This window comes from Mus caroli, chromosome 10 (assembly GCF_900094665.2).
Source record: "Mus caroli chromosome 10, CAROLI_EIJ_v1.1, whole genome shotgun sequence".
Lineage (NCBI taxonomy): Eukaryota > Metazoa > Chordata > Mammalia > Rodentia > Muridae > Mus > Mus caroli.
The window spans coordinates 100,569,144-100,589,811 of NC_034579.1; the positions used below are offsets into that span (position 1 = coordinate 100,569,144).

Genomic DNA, 20,668 nt, shown 5'->3' on the forward strand with positions numbered 1-20,668 from the left:
AAGGAAAGGAAAGGAAAGGAAAGGAAAGGAAAGGAAAGGAAAGGAAAGGAAAGGAAAGGAAAGGAAAGGAAAGGAAAGGAAAGGAAAGGAAAGGAGAGAGAAAAAAGTAGTTTTGAGAAATTTTTTAGTGAAAATTATCAGATGATTTCTCTGTTATGAAGACCTTGTATTGTATTTATTATATACATTATCTATGTTAATTATATTATAACATATGAGACTATATATTTAAAGCACCAAATACCTTTTTACTTAGAATATCATCAAGGAACCAACACTTTAACCAGGTTTATGGCCAGATGTGAACACTAGAAGAAATAATCTTTTCAAAGAATATTGAAGACATCATTTTCCTTAAAAAAGTTGGTTAACTTTAAAAAAGACTCATACTAAAGACTATCAATCCATGATTTAATGTATTTACTGAACATTTAATAACTGTTACTATCAAAGAAACACACTGAGATCATAGGTGAAGGCTGGAGAGACAGTTTGCTGGTTAGTGTCTGACTTGCATGCACAAGAACCAAATTTTGGATCGCCAGAGTCCATGTAAAAAGCTTAGCCTGAATGATGATAGCCTGTAATCCCAATGCAAGACCTGTGGAGGAAACTGGATAGCTTCAATAGGCAAAGCCTGCCGGCTCTACACTCAGCAGGTGACCCTAGCACAATAAACGGAGTAGACAGTAATGGAGACGTTCCACCCTCCATATGCACCTGGACACAAGTGCACCCTACCTGTATAACTATGCACCTCACACAGGTAAACATGCATATACAAATGCACAGATGCTGCACACACATACATAGGAAAAATAGAAATTAGAGATAAATTACACTATGAAATCTTACCTAAAGTTTTAATAGGGTCAGAGTACTCGGAGTCAGTAAATTGTCCCATGACGTTTGTGGCTCTAAATTTAAACCTATAAAAATAAATAAATAAAGATTCATTCTAAGATATTTTGTAGGCAACAGTGAGCAGCATTGTTTTGTAGCTGCTTGTGCTTAGAAAAGCTACTGATATTTTGGGTGCTGATTTTAGTACCCTGAGAGTTTGATGATTTTTTTTCACACACAACTTTTTATTGGATATTTTATTTATTTACATTTCCAATGTTATCCTCTTTTCCGGTTTCCCCTCTGCAACCCCCCATCCCATCCCCCTTCCCTTGCCTCTATGAGGGTCCTCCCCACCCACCCACGCACTCCCACCTCACCTCCCTGGCATTCCCCTACACTGGGGCATCAAGCCTGATGATGTTTTTGAAGTTGTTTATCAGCTATAAGAGTTTTCTTATGACATGTTAAAGGGCATAATCATATTATATAAAAATTAAGATACTTTGATTTTTTTTCCTTTCTTATTTGTGTCCCTGTTATCTCATTCACTTGTCTTTTTTTTTTTTTTTTAATCCTATTCACTGCCCTGTTCAGGTCACCTCCTTCTAGAATCCTTCCCCCATACCTGTCCCTTTCTATTACTCTAGCTAAGACTTCAAATATTAGAATATTAGGTTGAATAGCTATGGAGAGAGTGGACAACCTGCCATGTTGCCAAAATTAGTGGAAATGTGTGGGGGTTTTATTTTATTTTTGATGATATTGGCTGCATGCTCCTTGTATATTGCTTTTATTATGTTGAAGTATGGCTCTTGTATGCCTACTTTCACCGGGGTTTTATCATGAGTGGATGCTTGATTTTATCAAAGCTCTCCCCCCTTTTTTTCTGTAACCAAGGAAGAGATAATGTGGTTTCTGTTCTTGAGTCTTTTTGTGTGATAAGCTACATTTATTGTTTTACATATGTTTAACTATCCCTATATCTCTGAGATGAAGCCTAATTGATCAAGGAGAATAATTTTTTGATGTGTTCTTGAACTCTTTTTGAAAGAATTTTATTGAGAACATCTGTGTCAATATTTCTCAAAGTAATTGGCCTATAATTATAAAAGAAAAACAATTTTCATGGCCCATTATCTTTTTCCAAATAATTTATCAAGTAGTTATGAAAAAGTAATAATTTATTCTAGGAAAATAAATTTACAAAACAAGAATTTAGGACTATGGTAGCATGAGGAAAAATCAACCATCTATATCTAGTGAATAATATCTTGCTCCCTTTTAACCAAAATCATGAACCAACAATATTTGGAAAACATTAAGCATATAATTTAACTCAGAGATTTATTTAGATAAAGTCATTTAGTATTAGCAATTTGTGGATACTGTACTTAATTTAAAGCATAGTCGCTTCTGTAGCTTAGTTTTAGAAATACTACAGAATCAAATGACAAAGATTATATAAAATTGTCTTCTTCACATATACACAAGTTAAGAACATTGCTTCTTATTTTCATTACGTAGCAAGTTGTATGTAGTCATTTTTACAAGTTTAGAATGGAAAAAGTGCAGAAGACAGTCCTGGAAGACAACTGAAATTACCTAACTGAAACTAAACTGCAAAAGCCATTTACATGTGTACAACAAATAGATTTCAGTGTATGATTTATGGTCTGACATTATCAAACTCTTACAATAACGTATTTTGTGAAAAGAATACATTTAGAAAACAAATATGTGCCGAACAGTGGTGGCACATGCCTTTAATCCCAGGTCTTGGGATGCAGAGGCAGGCAGATTTCTGAGTTTGAGGCCAGCCTGGTCTGTGGAGTGAGTTCCAGGACAGCGAGGACTACACAGAGAAACCCTGTTTTGAAAAAAAAGAAAGAAAGAAAACAAATATGCAAAAGAAACAATGAATAAGAATATATATAAACTGTTATCATCATAAAAATATGTTTAGATAAAATAATAATCAAAATTTAAACTCATTACCTTGAAAATAAATGATAGAATATTATTTTTCAATTGCCCAATTTCTCTAAATGGTCTAATTATACCTCAGCCTACAACATTCATAAGGAATTTAATAATATTGTTAACTAGCCTGCTGAAAGGTGAACACCTGCGGTTTTAAAAATTAGTAATTATAAGATTTTGAAGAATCAAGGTTAAATTCATTTTCTTCTAAATTCTAGCCTTATTTTATGGCATTATTCCAACAATTAAATAGAAAACAAAAACAATGAGTTCAATAAAATTTAATAAAGCACTCATTCAGATGTTTGATGGAATAAAGACAGAGTTACTGCTATTAGCATCTTAAAAGGAAATCTCAATTAACTGATAGATGATGAGACTGTTTCTGAAAGCCTGTATATCCTCATCTATAGTAAAAAAGAAAAAGCAAAATACTGACTTCCAACATGTCAGCCACAATGTTCATTATAGAAATAACGAAGTTCCACCTTTGAACTTTTCCAGTGCCATACCTTTCATGTTGCCTTTAAACAACTTATCACATCAACTCACACTTTCTTTCAAGGCTGTATGTTTGTGACAATGAATGGTGCTTTCTTTATCTTGCCTTTTAAAAATTTATTTATTTATTTATTTATTTATTTATTTATTTATTTAATGTAAGTAACTGTAGTTGACTTCAGACACACCAGAAGAGGGCATCAGATCTCATTGTGAGCCACCATGTGGTTGCTGGGATTTGAACTCAGGACCTTCGGAAGAGCAGTCAGTGCTCTTATCTGCTGAGCCATCTCACCAGCCCCCTGTCTATCTCTTCATTTCCAATATTTAAACAACCAGACCCTCTATCCATAGGACATATCATTTGCTCACCAGAAAGATGCAAGGGTATATGGATGGATAGGTGGTATATACTAACAAACTTGTACTGTACTACATGGTTGACATAAAACATACTTACAAATACTGCTTTTTGGGTTTCAGAGGTCCATTGCAAATTTTCTCCTCATTTCCAGGGATCATGCAGGCATTATCAGCACCTATCACATAGATTTCTTCATTACCGCTGAACTTAGTCTTTCCCTCTATACACGGGGGATTAGGGAATCCTTCGTTTGTAAAGTATGGCCTTGCTTTGTTAAAATATGCATCATACCACTTTGTCACATTTCCGTCTTGCTGAGCTAGTAGGAGAAATGAACACCTGTCACAAATCACACCTGAGGTATCTTCACATCAATGCAGCACTTAGGGATTCATTCCATCAAGGAACTCTAGACACATCAAGAGTCATGCTACGAACGACAAGGAGAATTCAGCATATGAAACTGGACACAGGTATTTGTGTTGTGGGGGCTGATATAGTAGGTCGACCAGCAGTTCTTAACTTTTTGGTTGTGACTCATTTGCAGGGGTCACATAGCAGATACCCTATATTTCAGATGTTTACATTATAATTCATAATAGTAGCAAACTCACTTTTATGAAGGAAGTGGCAATAAAATAATTCTATAATTGGGGGAAGACTCACCACAACAGGAGGAACTGTATTAAAAGGTCACAGAATTAGGAAGGTTGAGAACCACTAAGATAGACAAGAAGCATCCTTCAGCCAGATGTCATTAAAGTTCATATGTGTAAAGAAGCTATCAAGACTCTCTTCCCCAAATCAAACCAATTCAAACAGTATCTACAATACACAGATCACATATCTTGATAGGCCTTTCTTCACTTGAATATAATAATTTTGACATCACTTATTACTATAATTACTGATAATATTAATATTCTTTGAGTAATCTTAAATTGTCTTAAAATCATGAGTTAACTTTACATGCTAATTTTGAGTAAAACTTTCTTAGCATTCAGAAATTCACATTTCATAATCTACCAATGCAGAGTGAAACCTGAGATACCTCCTGCTTCTGCCACAAGGACTTGCACATTTCTGATTGGCCCGTGGTCATCATTGTAGTAGCAGATTGGCATTCTGATTGTAATTGTTGTTGACGTCACAAGCAGTTTTCCTGTGGCATCATGAATAGGAATTGGCTTGGTTTTTGGTCTTGCTGGAGCTATGAACAGTAAAATATGAGTATTTTTTTTCTGAGCAGAAAAATTAAAGTTCAGAGTCATATTTCATGTGGGTAACAGATAAAATGATGGCACATGCAAATATCAAACCAAATGGTTGTGTTTGGGTACAGCAGATATAAGATAATTATGTCATAATTATTATTTCAGGAAGGTATAATTATGTATTTAAGACTCGCCAGAGAAATTGAAGCCCAGGTGCATCTTTTACACATGTGACTCTTCTTCATGTGTTAGAAATACTCGATTTATTAAGGCTCTTGCAAATAATTTTCAAAAATTATTTACATCTCACTAACATTTTTCTACAATTTATTTATTAATATCTTTTATGTATATTAGGGCTCTGTCTTCAGGCCACCAAAAGAAGGAATCAGATCCCATTACAGATGGTTGTAAGCCACCATGTGGGTTCTGGGAATTGAACTCAGGACCCCTGAAGAACAAGCAAGTACTTTTAACGGCTTAGCCATTTCTCCAGCCTACTATCATTTTTTTTCTTGTGTTATTTTATGAACCATTTGGTTAACTACTATCCTATTCATAGCAGCAACATCCTCACTGTCCATCCATGTCAACCACCTGGGTAAGAGTCTCCCATATTTTTGTTAATGTTTACATCATAAGGTAGAGTTTCATAGATCCATATATAGCAGACTTCTTACTGCTGAGTCTCCTAATATTGATACACCATGCATTAGAATTATCCCACTTATTGGTTTCTTGTGTGAGTCTTCCTTGGTCAGAGGTACAGTGCTAACCCATGCTTCTTAATGACTATGATATGTGATAGAGCTGCATAATATTTCTTCAGCTACCTGTCCAAACATGAGAATTTATGTTCCTTATTGTTTTCAGCATTTTTCTGTAGCAATTAACCTCAGTTAACTGTGTTTGCTTGCCTGTTAATTTTCATAGAAGAGATCCCAAAGAATTTAAGGAGTGTGCATTTTATGTGGGCATGGAGGTGGTGTATGTGTGATAATAGATGTATGCAGATACACACATGTGCAGGTGTGTATGTACTCATGTGTGCATTCATCAGCAGCCTGAACTTGATGTTGCATGTCTTCCTTGACTATTCTTCACTTTATTTCACTCCAAACATAAAAAATCTAGAGAATCTAGTTAGTCAACTTGTTCTGGAGATCCTCTGCCCCTGCCCCCAGAGTGCTGGATTATAGGCAACCTCTATACCTGTTTGAGTTTTACATGGGATCTGGGAGTTTGACCTCCAGTCATCACACTTGTGAGGCAAAGAATTTATCCACCAATCCATCCCTCCATTCCATCAGATATATATTTTTAACATTAGTAGGTATTTTTGGAATCATTTCTAAGATGCCATTTATTTCACATTTTACCATAAACAAATACAAAACATCCCCTAGCCAATATTTTTAGGGCTTCTGCTGGTTTCGTTTTTTCTTAGAGCTGTTTGCATGTGTGCATACATACACATACGTATTTTTCGTTTGAAAACTACTTATCCAAACTTCAATCTTAGAATAAAAAGAATCCTTCGGCACTGCCACAAACTTTGCAACACTGTTTCCTTTCAATCGAGGAGACACAGGGCAACAGGAAAAAAAGGTGAATATCAGAGTTTGAAGCCTTTTGACTCGAGTAACAATTCTCAGGTACTGTATAAAGGAGTTTTCAAAGATGTTCACTTTTAGTCCTTATAATTAATAATCTGTGAGGTGGGAGATAACAGTGCCTACATTTTCTAGACATATGCATATTGAGCAGGTTTTCCAAAGTTAAAAGGACAAAGCTAGGACTCAGTCTCAAGAGTTAACCAAAGAGCCTGAAAGGCTCAGGTTCCTTGTCACTGGTCTCCATTGTCCCCTCCTAAGAAAGGAGGACCCAGCTATACCACTCCTGGGAATATATTCAAAAGATGGATCAACACATAACAAGGACACATGCTCCACTATGTTCATAGCAGCCTTATTTATAATAGCTAGGAGCTGGAAAGAACTCAGATGTCCCTCAACAGAGGAGTGGATACAGAAAATGTGGTCCATTTACACAATGGAGTACTACTCAGCTATTAAAAAACAATGACCTCATGAAACTCTCAGGCAAATGGAAGGATCTAGAAAATATCATCCTGAGTGAGATAACCCAGTCACAAAAGAGAACACATAGTATGTACTCACTGATAAGTGGATATTAGGCAAAAAGCTCGGAATACCCAAAATACAACTCATAGACCATATGGAGCTCAAGAAGGAAGACCAAAGTATGGACATTTCAATCCATCTTAGAAGGAGAAAGAAAATACGAATGGGAAGAAATATGGAGACAAAGAGTGGAGCCGAGATGGAAGGAAAGGCCACCCAGAGACTGCCCCACCTGGGGATTCATCCCATATACAGTCACCAAACCCAGACACTATTGTGGATGCCAAGAAGTACATGCTGAAAGGAGCCTGAAATAGCTGTTTCCTGTGAGGCTCTGCCAGAGTCTGACAAATACAGAGGCAGATGCTCGCAGCCAACCATTGGGCTGAGCATGGGATTCTCAATGAAGGAGTTAGAGAAAGGACTGAAGGAGTTGAAGGAGGCATTTGCAACCCCAAAGGAAGAACAACAATATCATCCAACCAGACTCCCCAGAGCTCCCAGGGACTAAACCACCAACCAATGAGCACACATGGAGGGACCTATAGCTCCAGCTGCATATGTAGCAGAGGATGGACTTGTTGGTCATCAATGGGAGGAGAGGCCCTTGGTCCTGTGAAGGCTTGATGCCCCAGTGTAGGGGAATGTCAGTGCAGGAAGTCAGGAGTGGGTAGGTGGCAGGGGGAATACCCTCATAGAAGCAGGGGAAGGGGGTGAGATGGGGAGTTCCAGAAGAGAAACTTGGAAAGGGGATAACATTTGAAGTGTAAATAAATAAAATATTCAATAATAAAAAAAAACTCTCTCTTTCCAATAAAAAATAAGTTTAGGTGACAACCCTTAGGTCAGTTATCTTCTTCAACAATAATTCAAGTAATCATTGAGATGTTTAAACTGTACTTTTAATATGCACATATTATTCCTTAATGTATGCATATCACATGCATAAACACCATTAAAGGTTAGCCTCCTGCACATGATTCAGATTACAATCACCATCTGGTTAAGGGAACAACAATTTAATGGAAGGCAGCTCATTTATACCTTTAATATCCATGGTTATTCGCATCTGCACTCTTGGGCCGGCGCCAGCACTGTTGATAGCATAAACCTGCAACAAAGACAGCTTGTATCATGACTCTGAGCTTCCTTCCTACAAATGTGTGAGTGAGCATAGTTATAAACAACTTTTAAAATGATCCCCCTTTTACAAACAACTATATGCTGCCTATTAATTATATTCTTCCAAACCAATTTAATACCATTGAGATAAGAAGAACATTAATAATCAAGAATTTCTTATAACTGATATTCTGGCACGTAGTCCTGAGACTAAATGCTAATGGACCCAAAAGTCCCCATCATCAAGACCAGGAAGACTCTGCTGTCATTTGAATGCACAGGAGGGACAGAGTAGAAAACCACCAGTCCTTACACCACCTCTCCCTCTACTCTAACATCTGTTACTTCTCTCTGTCGCTAGCACATTTCGCCCTCCTTTAAATCCATATTCAAGATCGTCTTCTTGCTTCTTCCATGAAACCCAATTCCTCCCGCCTCCCCATTTTCCTGTATTAAATCATTCTACTGAAAGTTGGCCTTTATGCCCTTCTTCACCCCTGCCCCATAGTATCTGATGCATAACCTGCATAATGCAGCATATACACATAAAACATTTCTGTTTGTGTATACAGAGGGTGATTTACACAAATGTGAATTCTTTCAATTAGCTTTGTGCTCAGGAAGCTGAAGACCCAGGGTCCTTGCCTTCACCTCATCCTAGCTGAATAAAACAAAGGCCACGTTTGTGGCCCGACTTCCCTCCACTTAGTAAACACAATTTGCCATGTGTAATATATTCTTCAGAATATTTTCTATATTAATGGACCATTTGTTCATTATGTTAGTAATTTGGAAATGTTTTTTGTTGAATTAAACTATAATAATATATGGTATATGATTGATATATTGAATAGAGCAATCCCATAAGATGCAGTTAAAATAACTGAAAGCAAAATGTGTCTTTTGTCACTTTTTAAAAGGGACTATTCAAATTAAGCAATGATTTTTTTTTAATGACACAACTTTAACAGTGCTGGTGAATAAAAAAGGGAATAAAAGGACAATACTTTTTTAAAATAGTAAGATACATGGAAGTTACTTGAAATTCTTTTTAAATATAAATGTTCTTGATAAATTTCAATATCCTGAGATGTATATATTGTAATCTGCAAGCAGTTATATTTTTCTTTATAGATAGCTGTATTTTGTTTTATTTCTTACTTTCTCTTATCCTCAAAAGCCAAATTGATGCAGTGTTTCTCTCTACACCATCACCCCAAATACATATTCCCCACAAAATATTTTTCAACACGTTAGCAATCCTGTCTGCGACTTTTCGCTTGCAAAAGCTGAGTTACACACTTGTAGAAACTTTCCAGATGGACACAGAAGGTAGGATTTGAACTCAGGTTCAAATGCCCATTCATCTGCTAATAGATAGTTCATATAACTGGTCTGCTCAACTGGAACTGCAGCACAAACTTTACCCAGTAAGATACAAAATAAAAGCAAAGAATATACTTACATATTGCTAACAATATTTTTATAACTAAGTTGATAATTATGAACAATTGCTTAGTTGGGAAGCTTATCTAGGCATTGTTAAATTGGATGCTGCTAGTTTGGTCTTTTTGTTTGTTTTTTTCTGGAACCAAAACAATTTTGTTTATAATTCCTAAGGTGTGACCAATGTAAGTATAGGATAAAATAATGTGGTTATCTGTTCATGCATGTGAACTTGCACACATTTTTTTGTACATTTTACGTCCTTTGTATAATTAATGTTAACACATCAACAGAAGGAAAGGACTCAAAGGAACGAAATGACCTCATCCTGCCATTTTCTTCAAAATGAGCTTTCACAGGTTTCAATTATAGTTTGCTTTCAGGCAGCTGCGGTTCTGTATATCACTATTCTTTTGTGTTTAAGGTCCATTTTCTCTCTTCTTTATTCCCATGTGCCTGTTATTTTTTTCCCATGGTGCTTAGTTAATAGCACTTGCTAGATTTTAGTAGGGAACAGACAGGGATGTGGCATGCAATGGGCTGTGTTTTGGAGGGCTGACGTCATAGACTGACTTGGGCCCTTAGCAAACAGTTACAAGCTGTAGCTGCTTACGCTGATGTTGTATGTATGTCCACCCTTCAGGCCTTCGAGCACTGCAATGACGGACGTGTCTGTCTTCTGGATAATGCTGAGGTTATGAATCTGGACGGCAGTAGGATCGTCTTCTCGGTAGACCAATGCTTGATACACTTGGATATTGCCGTTGGGCTGAGAAGGCGGGAGGAATGATAACTGAAACTTGGTTACTTCATCCGGTATCTTCTGAAATGTCATATTATTAGGTGGATCCTTGGGCACTGAAAAAAAATTGTTGGCAATTATAATCTTAAATGTAACATTTTATCTCAATATAAAAAGGTTTTTCCTTCAAACTTCTGTTTTAAAAGACTAATGACACAAGCTATATAAATCATGTATTACAGACATTAGAAAAATGATCAGGAATTGACTGTATTTCCCAGAAATTCCCGTGATACTGCAGTTTGTCTATGTGCCTTGTGTATGTGCTCTGTGCTTAGCACCGGGCATTAGACCCTCCCATTGCATCGCAGCCCATCTTCCACTGAATCACACAGAACGTGCTTCCTCAGCTTCTCCATCATTTTATTAAAAAGTAACACAGATTCAGAGGAAGTCATCCCAAGAGAATCAGAGCCCCACATAACCTTCATGGAGTTCCCAGTGGTGACACAGCTTATGGCGTTATTCAGTGTCAAGCCAGAGAACAGGCATTGAGCTGATACTGTTTGCAAGATAACAGGCCTTATTCTGATTGCATCACCTTTTCATGGCTTTGTGTGTGATTTACTTTTATGTAATCATAAGACATGTATAGAATCCCATAAATACCAACATGGAAGAGATAACACCAGCCCATCACGTAAAGAGGCTCTTTCCTTCTATGCCTTTGTATTTCATCACATGCCTCTCTAGAAATGCAATTGGCCTTATCTCTGCTGTCAGTCTCAGCAAAAGAAAAGTGCCATAGATTTGAGATTCACTAGGATTTATATGTATCAATATTCACCATCTTCAAAAATTCTCTCTCTGTCTCTGTCTCTCTCTGTATCTCTGTCTCTTTCTGTCTCTCTCCCCCCTCTCTCTGTCTCTCCATTTCTGTTTCTGTCTCTCTCCTTCCCTCTGTCGATTGGGGATCATGTAGGTGTCATGATGAGCAGAAGGCAGAGAAAAGTTTGCAGGATTTTTGTCTCAGCCTTCCAACCCAAAGGTCTCTGGGATGGAATTTGGGTCATGCGTCTTGGTGAGAAGTACCTACATCCTCTGAGTCATCTTCCTAAATGCAAAGTCTCCAGCCAGAAGAGAAAGGAACAGCAGCCCTGTTTGTCGCAAAGAAGTGTTTCATTTTGTAGCTTAACAGGAATTGTTTAACATGGAAAGACATCTGTGCAGCTTACAGTTTATTTTTATTGCCAATAAGGCTGACATTACTATCCGTGTGTATATAAACATAAGGTTTTGATTCTTTAATGTCATTGTTGACAATTAATTGCCTGACCATATGAGAAGTACATGTTTCATTTTACAAGAGACTGGGAAAATATTTTTTTTCTGTGTGTCTACACTACTTAATATTCCCAACTGCCAAGTGTCAGAGCTCATTTTATATCTTTGCCACTTTTTGGTATTACCTCTGCTTTTAAAATTATTGTGTAATTCTGTTTCAGTAGATGAATGGTTGCATGATAATGGAGATTTAATTTGCATTTACCTAAGGCTAATAGCCTTGAAAATTTATCATACTGTGTGTTTATTTGCTAACCATACCTCCTGATGGATGGAATGTCCTTTTATGTCTTTTGATGATTTTCTAATTGGACTTTTTTATTGCTGAAATGTCTAATATTCCAGTTCATTATTTTACCGAAATAAAAACACAGCAGGACATTTGCACACATGGACTTATGCTAGTTGTGGTAGCATGTAAACACCTGTGAAAGCCCAAGTCAGACCAAATTACAACATGAAGAGGAGAGCTGGGCACGAAGTTCTACCCCTATCCAAGGAGCTATTGGCAACAGTTAGCTTCTGGCAAGAAGATCAGTTTTTTCTTAAATTGTGGGTCATGTTAAGTTGAGTGCATTGCAGTAGAAGGTCACACACCCAATAATACTTGGGCAACACAAATTGTCCTTGATAGGATGGAGGTAGAAAATTATGGTAAGAAGGGAACGGGGTATACATAAGAAGAGCTGGGGCATTGGAGGTAAAGAAGACCAAAACTCATTGTATGGAATCCTTAAAGAAGGAAAAGTATTTGTTTTCTTTTAGAAGACTATTTAAGAAAAGAGGGCAATCTGGAAGGTGGCGTTAAAGTTGCCTATGATCAGAGTATGTGCACATGGGCAATTGTCACAATGAAATCATTCTTCTGTACAAGGAATTAATACTCTGTGCTGAAAAATATTCCCTTATTAAAACAAAACAAACCACCCACTTTGTATGTCACTAGTTGTAACAAATTATAAAATAAAATGATATATGAGAATACATCATTTGGAGAGTGTAGAGTTACTGTTCTTGACATCACACCATCAAATGATATTGTACATTCTTGTGATCAGAATGATATGGGAAAGTTTCCTTTTCAATCAAAATTTCCAATGAGGAAAACTTGAGATGTGGCCTCATGGTGCAGACTCCCAAGCTTTGTGAACTTCACCCTTCTTGGCAGATAGAATCTCAGAGCACCTCTCAAATTTGGATATATAATTGTGAGTTTAAAAAAAAAAAGACAAGCAGACAATTACAGCATTTTGCAAAGCACCCCATGTTAAGTAGAAAGTTTTATAAGTAAAATAAAGCTTAGTTTGGGTTAAATATTTCTTGCTTTTACACATTTACATTACTTAAGAACTTTATCCTTTTATTTGTAGAATGTATTTCTGTAAATTGTGGATTAGGCTTAAAGCTGGATAAAGCAAGGAATTCTCACAATGTTGGCAACAATTTTCTATCCCTAAATTACCAACAACTTTACATAATGAATTCAATTGACAGAGAGGTTGGTTTTTTTTCCTCTCTTTTTAATTGTGCTGTTAATTACCTCCTAAGGTAGCGTTTCTCGATCTTTCTGATAGAGTTCTTCATGTTGTGGTGACCCGCAACCATAAAACTATTTCATTTGTACTTCATAGCTGTCATTTTGCTACTATTATGAATTGTAAAGATCTGATGTGCTAGATTTCTAATATGTGACCCTTGTGAATGGGGTCATGCAGTGAGAGCCACTGTCCTAGGGCAAGATGACACAAATATGATTTGACCAGCCATGTTTTGTGATGTACACATGAGTTTATTCACCATGCCATTCTTCACAGAGAAACGTGAGAAAAAAAAGTGAAAAACGAAAGCAAAATATAGAAGATCCCTTTGATCGTTGGTAGTACAGGAGAAACTAATGGACTCCCGGAATATGAGAAGAAAAGGTACCTTGCAAATTCGAGTTAACACTTTGCAGTAAATACTGGAAAACATAGAATAAGAAAGAGATTCGCTGAAAAGAATACCTTTTCCTCCTCTATATACCTTAGAGATAGCCACAGATCATAGCAGCACACCCCCACTCCCATCCCCACCCCTCCCCCACTCCACTGTTATTTTCCGTGACATATCTAGTGCCAAAGAACATCAAGATTCTGAAGAATGTAGGCAAGCAGGTCCTGGGGCATCTCCACATCTACTCCCTGCTTCTCTCACACTGGTTTGCTTTCTTCAGACTGTTCCTAGACTAGAGGAAGTCTGCATGGAGTCTGATATTTATCAAATAATCACATAATTTGATGTGCCACTTGACTGAGAAAACAATTATAATATATGTGAACCGGTTTTTAAATACCAAATTACTTAATATTACTAGTCAATCTCCACGAGAAATCAGGACAGAAATCATCAAAATGAAACACTGGATGAAATATTGTTAGCTGAAGACATTTAGAAAAAATTTTTAAAAATCATCTATTAAGCACAGTAATTCAATCTCAAAAACAGAGCTGATAAGTACAAAAATAAGTGCAGTATGGTACATTTAATTAGTTTCCATTATTTATAAGGACTAAATATTCTACACATTGCTCCAAAAGTATAAACCACCTTTATTTTGTCAATTGCACTGTCATTGAATTTGTTTATTTTTTTAAATGTTCTATTGATATATCAGAGCACACATCCTTTCTTGAGAAGAGAGTGAGGGGCTGTAAGAAAAACCGACAGCCAAGTCACAGCTGATTGTTAGGCATGGTGAGATAAATTCCTTACCTGATTCTAAAGTCGTAATGATCGCTTCTGCACTTGACTTGCCATCTGTGTATGCCCCACTAACATTTCCAACAAAAGCGGTGATCACCACAGAATACCTTGTGAATACTTCTAAGTCGTTAATCTCTGTGGTTTTGTTTTCTTCATTTGACTTCACGAAGGAAATATTAAAGTTATCATTATCTACCTATGGGGGAAAAGTAGTTAGCGATTAAGGAAGATGGCAATCCAAAGCTAAGTCATACTAATCTGGCCAATATTTAGTCATTGACTTTGAAGTCAGATTGCTCTGAGAAACCCAACGTACTATAACAATTAATTCAATTGTAATTATTTCAATAGTTGAAAGTCAGAGAATGTAACCAACTCATCATGGTCAGCCAACCTATCAAATGAATAAGCAAAAGTCACTTTTGGAATCAACGGCACTGTTTTCTACTTCAACAGTTGATAGAAGAAAGCATAGATTTGAGTGCCCAGTCACCCAACATTCAAATTCCAAACTGCTCAATAAATTCCACTTGACAAGCTACTTATGCTGTCTTACTTTCTCCTAGGGTGATAATATTGAGCTATACTGCCTTCTTAAGAAGTTATAAGGAGGGGCTGGAGAGATGGCTCAGCGGTTAGGAGTCAGAGATGGCTCACTGACTGCTCTTGCAAAGGTCCTGAGTTCAAATCCCAGCAGCAACATGGTAGCTCACAACCATCTGTAACAAGATCTGACAGTCATCTTCCAGAGTGTCTGAAGACAGCTACAGTGTACTTACATATAATAAGTAAATCATTAAAAAAAAAGATTTTATAAGGAATAAGTCTGAAGTAGTTTGTGTGGAAATTTTGATATACATTTTTAACTAACTCTAAAAAATATGCTTTGTAACACAATTCAGAAGATATTGATATTTAAATTATATTTATGTACTTTCTAACTAAATCATAATTTTGAGGGAACAACTTTGTTTTGAAATGTACACTGATATATTCTGCTCTTTTAATTTTTCTTTTTCTAATTTTTATTTAATATTTTTTAATCTTTGAGATTATAATATAATTATAAAAGTTCTCTCTGGCCTTCCTTCCCCCCAAACCCTTCCAAATACTCCAGATTCCCCACTCTCCAAATTCATTCTTCTTCAGTCTCTTTTTGTCACTAATTCTTATTGCATGCATAGTCACTCAAAAATTCTGGCTATAATTACAGATCAAAAAGCTTCTAACCTACCACTGTTAGGTATAACAGTGGTGATGGGCACAACTCACTATAAATATAGTCAAAACTCATGCAAAAATGAGTATCTTTAGGTATATTAAATGTGGCTGTATGTTTTATTCAAATATAGTTTGTCTTAGGGGGAAATCTTCCCCATCATTCTAGACATTTAACATGACTAAGGTTTAAGTGTTAAACAGAAGGATAGAAGGCATAGTATGTAAGTGCTCATTATCCAGGCATGGAAACCTTAGTTAGGATCGCTAGCATCTACATAAAAGTCATGGAGGACAGGCCACATCTGTTATCCTAGCACAGGGAAAGAGAACAAAAGAGTGCAATTCTCTACAGTCCATCTGGCAACCACTCAGAAAGCTGCAACTTACAGGTTCAGTGAGAGATCCTGTCTCAAATCATAAAGTGGAGAGTGACTGAAGACACCAATGTTGACCTATGACCTCCACAAGTGTGTACACATGTGTGTGCGTGCGCGCACGCGCGCACACACACACACACACACACACACACACACACACACACCATGTATACATATAACAAGTTTAAAAAGGGTTTTTCCTGACACAGACACAAGAAGATTTATAACCCTTCAAGGCATATTAGTTACAGGTAACTGTACTGAGTATTACAGGTATTGTATATGGTTAGCATTGTGAAGATGATTTTTAACTTGCCCATCCTTTGAAACACTGAGAAATGATTTTAGAGTTACTCACTTGTTTCTTTAAATTTTGGTTTGTAGGGACTTTTAACTTAAAGTAGATGCTGCCTTGAGAAATATACCAAATGGCTAATAAATAACCAGAATTGCAGTCAAAAAAACCTCATTCGTTACACAAAGCATTGGAGAGAGGTGGCCCACTTCTCTAAAATGGTAGACAAACTTCTCAGCATACAAATTCTATTCATTGAACACAATACCTTTGGTACAAAATATAGGAGTACTTAATTGGTTATCAAATCCTAAATTCCTATAAAATATGGATTTTGAATTTTTCCTTGTGATTAGGCTCTTATTCATGCTGCATAATAACTACCTAGGGATAACGAACAGTCAATCCCTGTGAGGGATGATGAGCATCCCCGTCATCACTCTCTTGGCTTCTGCTTCCTGTTGTTTCCCTGATTACTGCAGAGGGAATTATACTAAGATGAGGTAGATTTTTCAGAGCTTAGGGGACTCCCTCAAGTTCCAGAGCTGCCTGGCAACTGAGATAAGATTGGGTTAGATGGCTGTAACGACGAGATCACAAAATCATCCTAAAACCTTTTTAATTTTCTTTTCTTTAATCATAGCCAAATTCCAAGGGTAATTTCTTTCTTTCTTGAAGAATCACTCATAATTATCTTTCTGTCATTTGCATTAAATACATATTCCCAGGACATTTGTGTTATTTGTCTTTATCTGCTAAGGCGCTAAGATCTTCACAACTATACTCTGAAAAATAAGAAAGAACTGAAGAATATATGGGAGAAGGCATTAAAATCTCATTTGCTTTTTAATGATAGCAGGGCTTTTGAGACAGAAGCAGCTCCTTTAAAGAATTAATATATTTTCCCGTCCCATAGTTAGTCTCATCTGGCCTTAGAATATATGCTATTTTATTATAAGTAACAATGCCTTTTCTCCTGTGAGCTCTACACATGCATGCAGTCCTGCTAAAGCAGTTGCGTGGGAAGATTCACTCTCAGACTTCTCACACTCATCTCTGCACTGGACTCCTTGCTTCCCTTCTCTGATCTATTCTTCCTTGCGGCTTTCCAAGTAGTACATTCTACAATCCTCCCGATCCGTCTTCACACTCACCACCATGATGCACGATAGGGAAGTTTTCAAACAATTTTAATTGTAAATAATGTAAGTTATTATATTTATTAATAGATAAATCATTAATTTAGTAAATTAACAGACTTAAATTACTTCTCATCTGGATCATTTGCTATATTTGCTCACTTCTTTCTCTCCCTCCACCCCCTCCTCTCTCCCCATTTATTCTTACAGTTTCCTGACCTAGATGTAGACTGTATCCCACATACACAGTACAAACTATCTCACCAAGCAACCAACCCACTAGTATGATTAAAAATCTTACCACACCACCACCATTTCAGTTATTCAAGTGGCACTATGATCATAAAACTCACTGTCCAAATCATGGGTCTAGCCATGTCTCAGTACACCAAAATTTTAATGCCATGGCATGCGGTGGTTGTATTATTTGTTTTGAAAAAAAAAAAGACTGTTTAGATGAAGCCTTTCATGTTTAATAGCCATTTAGTTATATTCGTTGTTTGCAAGAGAAGGGTTACATGAACCATTTAATAAAGTTTACCTATTGGACATAATTCCTTAGTAAGAAATGTAAAGGCAGAAGGAATGTATTGAGTTTCAAACCTTAAGACATATAAATTTCTTCAACAGAACCATCCTTAGCAGTTGCTGAACTACAAGGATTGCCTTATATAGGATCTGTGTACATTTTACAGTGTCTAAAATCAGAAGGTTCCTGAAAAGTGGCTTCTCAGTTTTTGTGGGGAGTACTAATAAAGCAAGCAGAGAAAGATCAATCTTATTATTTATAGCACTTTTCATATATTGAAATGTTTCACTTGTAGTGATCCTATGGGATTAGTGTTCAAAAAGGAAAGGAAAGAAGGAAAGGAAAGGAAAGGAAAGGAAAGGAAAGGAAAGGAAAGGAAAGGAAAGGAAAGGAAAGGAAAGGAAAGGAAAGAAAAGATCACTATTCTTTGATATTTCTCTTCTCATTTCCTCGTCACGCTCTCTGAAAATTTTTCGAAATTTGAATCTTTTGACCTTATCTGGGTTACTTCTTCCTGGATGCCTCTTCTTTCTCATTCTATGCTAAAAGATTCTTCTACTGTAATTTTAATCAAATGTATCAGCTTTCCAATATACATGTCATCTTTGGCCCTAGAATAAATGCAGCAAGCACTGGATTAAGGATACTGTTGTCCAGAAGTTAGTAAGGATATGGTCAACAGCCCAAGCTGAACAATCTATCTAAGGTCTAAGAATCACGCTATAAAATTAGAGTCTGTGTAAATAACTGGAATCATGAACTGTGATTTACAGTGTGATTTATGCTATACTTCAGAGTAGGTAAGGCATGCTTTACCGATTTGACATCAATCAGGTAGAAGGTTGGTCCAGTTATGATGGCAGGTTCATTCCAGCTGATATTGATACCAAAGGGGGATGTCGCAACCACGCGCACATTTTCAGGAGGGCCTTCGGGAGCTACAACAATAAGAAATCAATTACTCTGCCACATTAGTACTCGATACAGTATAAAAGGAAGGACCATGAAATATGGATAGTCACATGAATTAATTTTACATTCATTTACAGATCATAAACGCACTGAAAGTTAATCTTAAGACTGGATTAAAAAAAAAAAAACCTAGTTGCTATACCCAAATGACTTCCACATCCAATTAATTAATTAAGATCATAACACATGATATTTAAATTTGACCTAACATTTGTAAAATAAAGCATTATCACAATTATATCATTTGCCTAAATAACTGTCTTATTTTAAAGTAAATCACTTGACACAGCTGCTTTAAGAAGAATCTTACAGGGACAGTTAACCATAGAAAGAGGCAAAAATCATAGATGGTAACTATTATAAAATGCTAACATTGTTTAAAATCTCACCATGGGAATGCAAACTGCATTCATTTTGTGTTTTCATTGAGGGGTAGAATGAGATACAGGTATGCAGTCACTCTGGTCTTTACTAGACACATGGACCTCTGTTATATTCATGACCCGTCCTAATTTAGAAAATGCATTGAAATGAGTCCTGAGTGTGTTCACTTTGAATCAGAAGGGTGAGGAGAATACTGAGACGCCTTTGACATGGGATGAATGTACCATTACTGCCAGACCCAGAGATTCGGGTCAATTGTTCCAATTTAAATGTTTAAATCCAAAATAGCAATCATTACTGACCGTGTACTATCATATCCACTCTGAGAAGATATAAAATGAGCATGAGACATCACTTTCCTTAAATAATTTCTAATCTATGGAGAGTGTCTTAGTCAGGGTTTCTATTTCTGCACAAACATCATGACCAAGAAGCAAGTTGGGGAGGAAAGGGTTTATTCAGCTTACACTTCCATACTGCTGTTCATCACCAAGCAAGTCAGGACTGGAACTCAAGCAGGTCAAGAAGCAGGAGCTGATGCAGAAGCCATGGAGGGATGTTCCCTACTGGCTTGCTTCCCCTGGCTTGCTCAGCTTGCTCTCTTATAGAACTCAAGACTACCAGCCCAGATATGGTCCCACCCACAAGGGGCCTTTCCCCTTGATTACTAATTGAGAAAATGCCTTACAGTTGGACCTCATGGAGGCATTTCCTCAACTGAAGCTCCTTTCTCTGTGATAACTCCAGCTGTGTCAAGTTGACACAAAACTAGCCAGTACAGAGAGTAACAATGTGGGACGTGAAAGGCAGCTTATTTTGATTGGGCTTGTCTTGCTCTGGAGCCCCACTAGAAAACACTACAAGGGACAGAACAGTGAGCCATCAGAGACAGGTGATGCCTGACACCACAGAGCTCCCAACTCCATAATTCTGTGACTATAAGTCACACAGACAACACCACAAGCTCCTGGCATTCTAGCTTAGACTCCACCCTCATAGTTACCTGACAATAGCCAGGTATGCTCCTACCCACAGCTACCTGCCAAAAGCAAGGTAGCCCAGCCCACTATAAACAGAGCTGCTTGGCTCCTCCTCGCTCTCTCTCTCTTTTTTTTTTTAATTTTTTTAATTGGGTATTTTCCTCATTTACATTTCCAATGCTATCCCAAAAGTCCCCCATGCCCCACCCTCCACTCCCCTACCCACCCACTCCCACTTCTTGGCCCTGGTGTTCCCCTGTACTGAGGCATATAAAGTTTGCAAGACCAAGGGGCCTCTCTTTGCAATGATGGCCAACTAGACCATC

At 37.0% G+C, this 20,668-nt stretch overlaps 1 protein-coding gene across 1 annotated transcript in view; it reads right to left on the reverse strand.

Annotated features, from left to right (window-relative positions):
- Positions 1-20,668, reverse strand: part of Ptprq (protein tyrosine phosphatase receptor type Q) — a 198,954-nt gene that overhangs the window by 46,846 nt on the left and 131,440 nt on the right. Inside the window, exons 27-33 of the mRNA XM_021174928.1 lie at positions 18,823-18,944; positions 14,455-14,641; positions 10,231-10,475; positions 8,094-8,160; positions 4,743-4,901; positions 3,788-4,010; positions 856-929 (exon numbers count right to left, since the gene is read on the reverse strand). Of these exons, the coding sequence (XP_021030587.1) occupies positions 856-929; positions 3,788-4,010; positions 4,743-4,901; positions 8,094-8,160; positions 10,231-10,475; positions 14,455-14,641; positions 18,823-18,944 (1,077 nt within the window). The remainder of the gene's footprint in view (positions 1-855; positions 930-3,787; positions 4,011-4,742; positions 4,902-8,093; positions 8,161-10,230; positions 10,476-14,454; positions 14,642-18,822; positions 18,945-20,668) is intronic.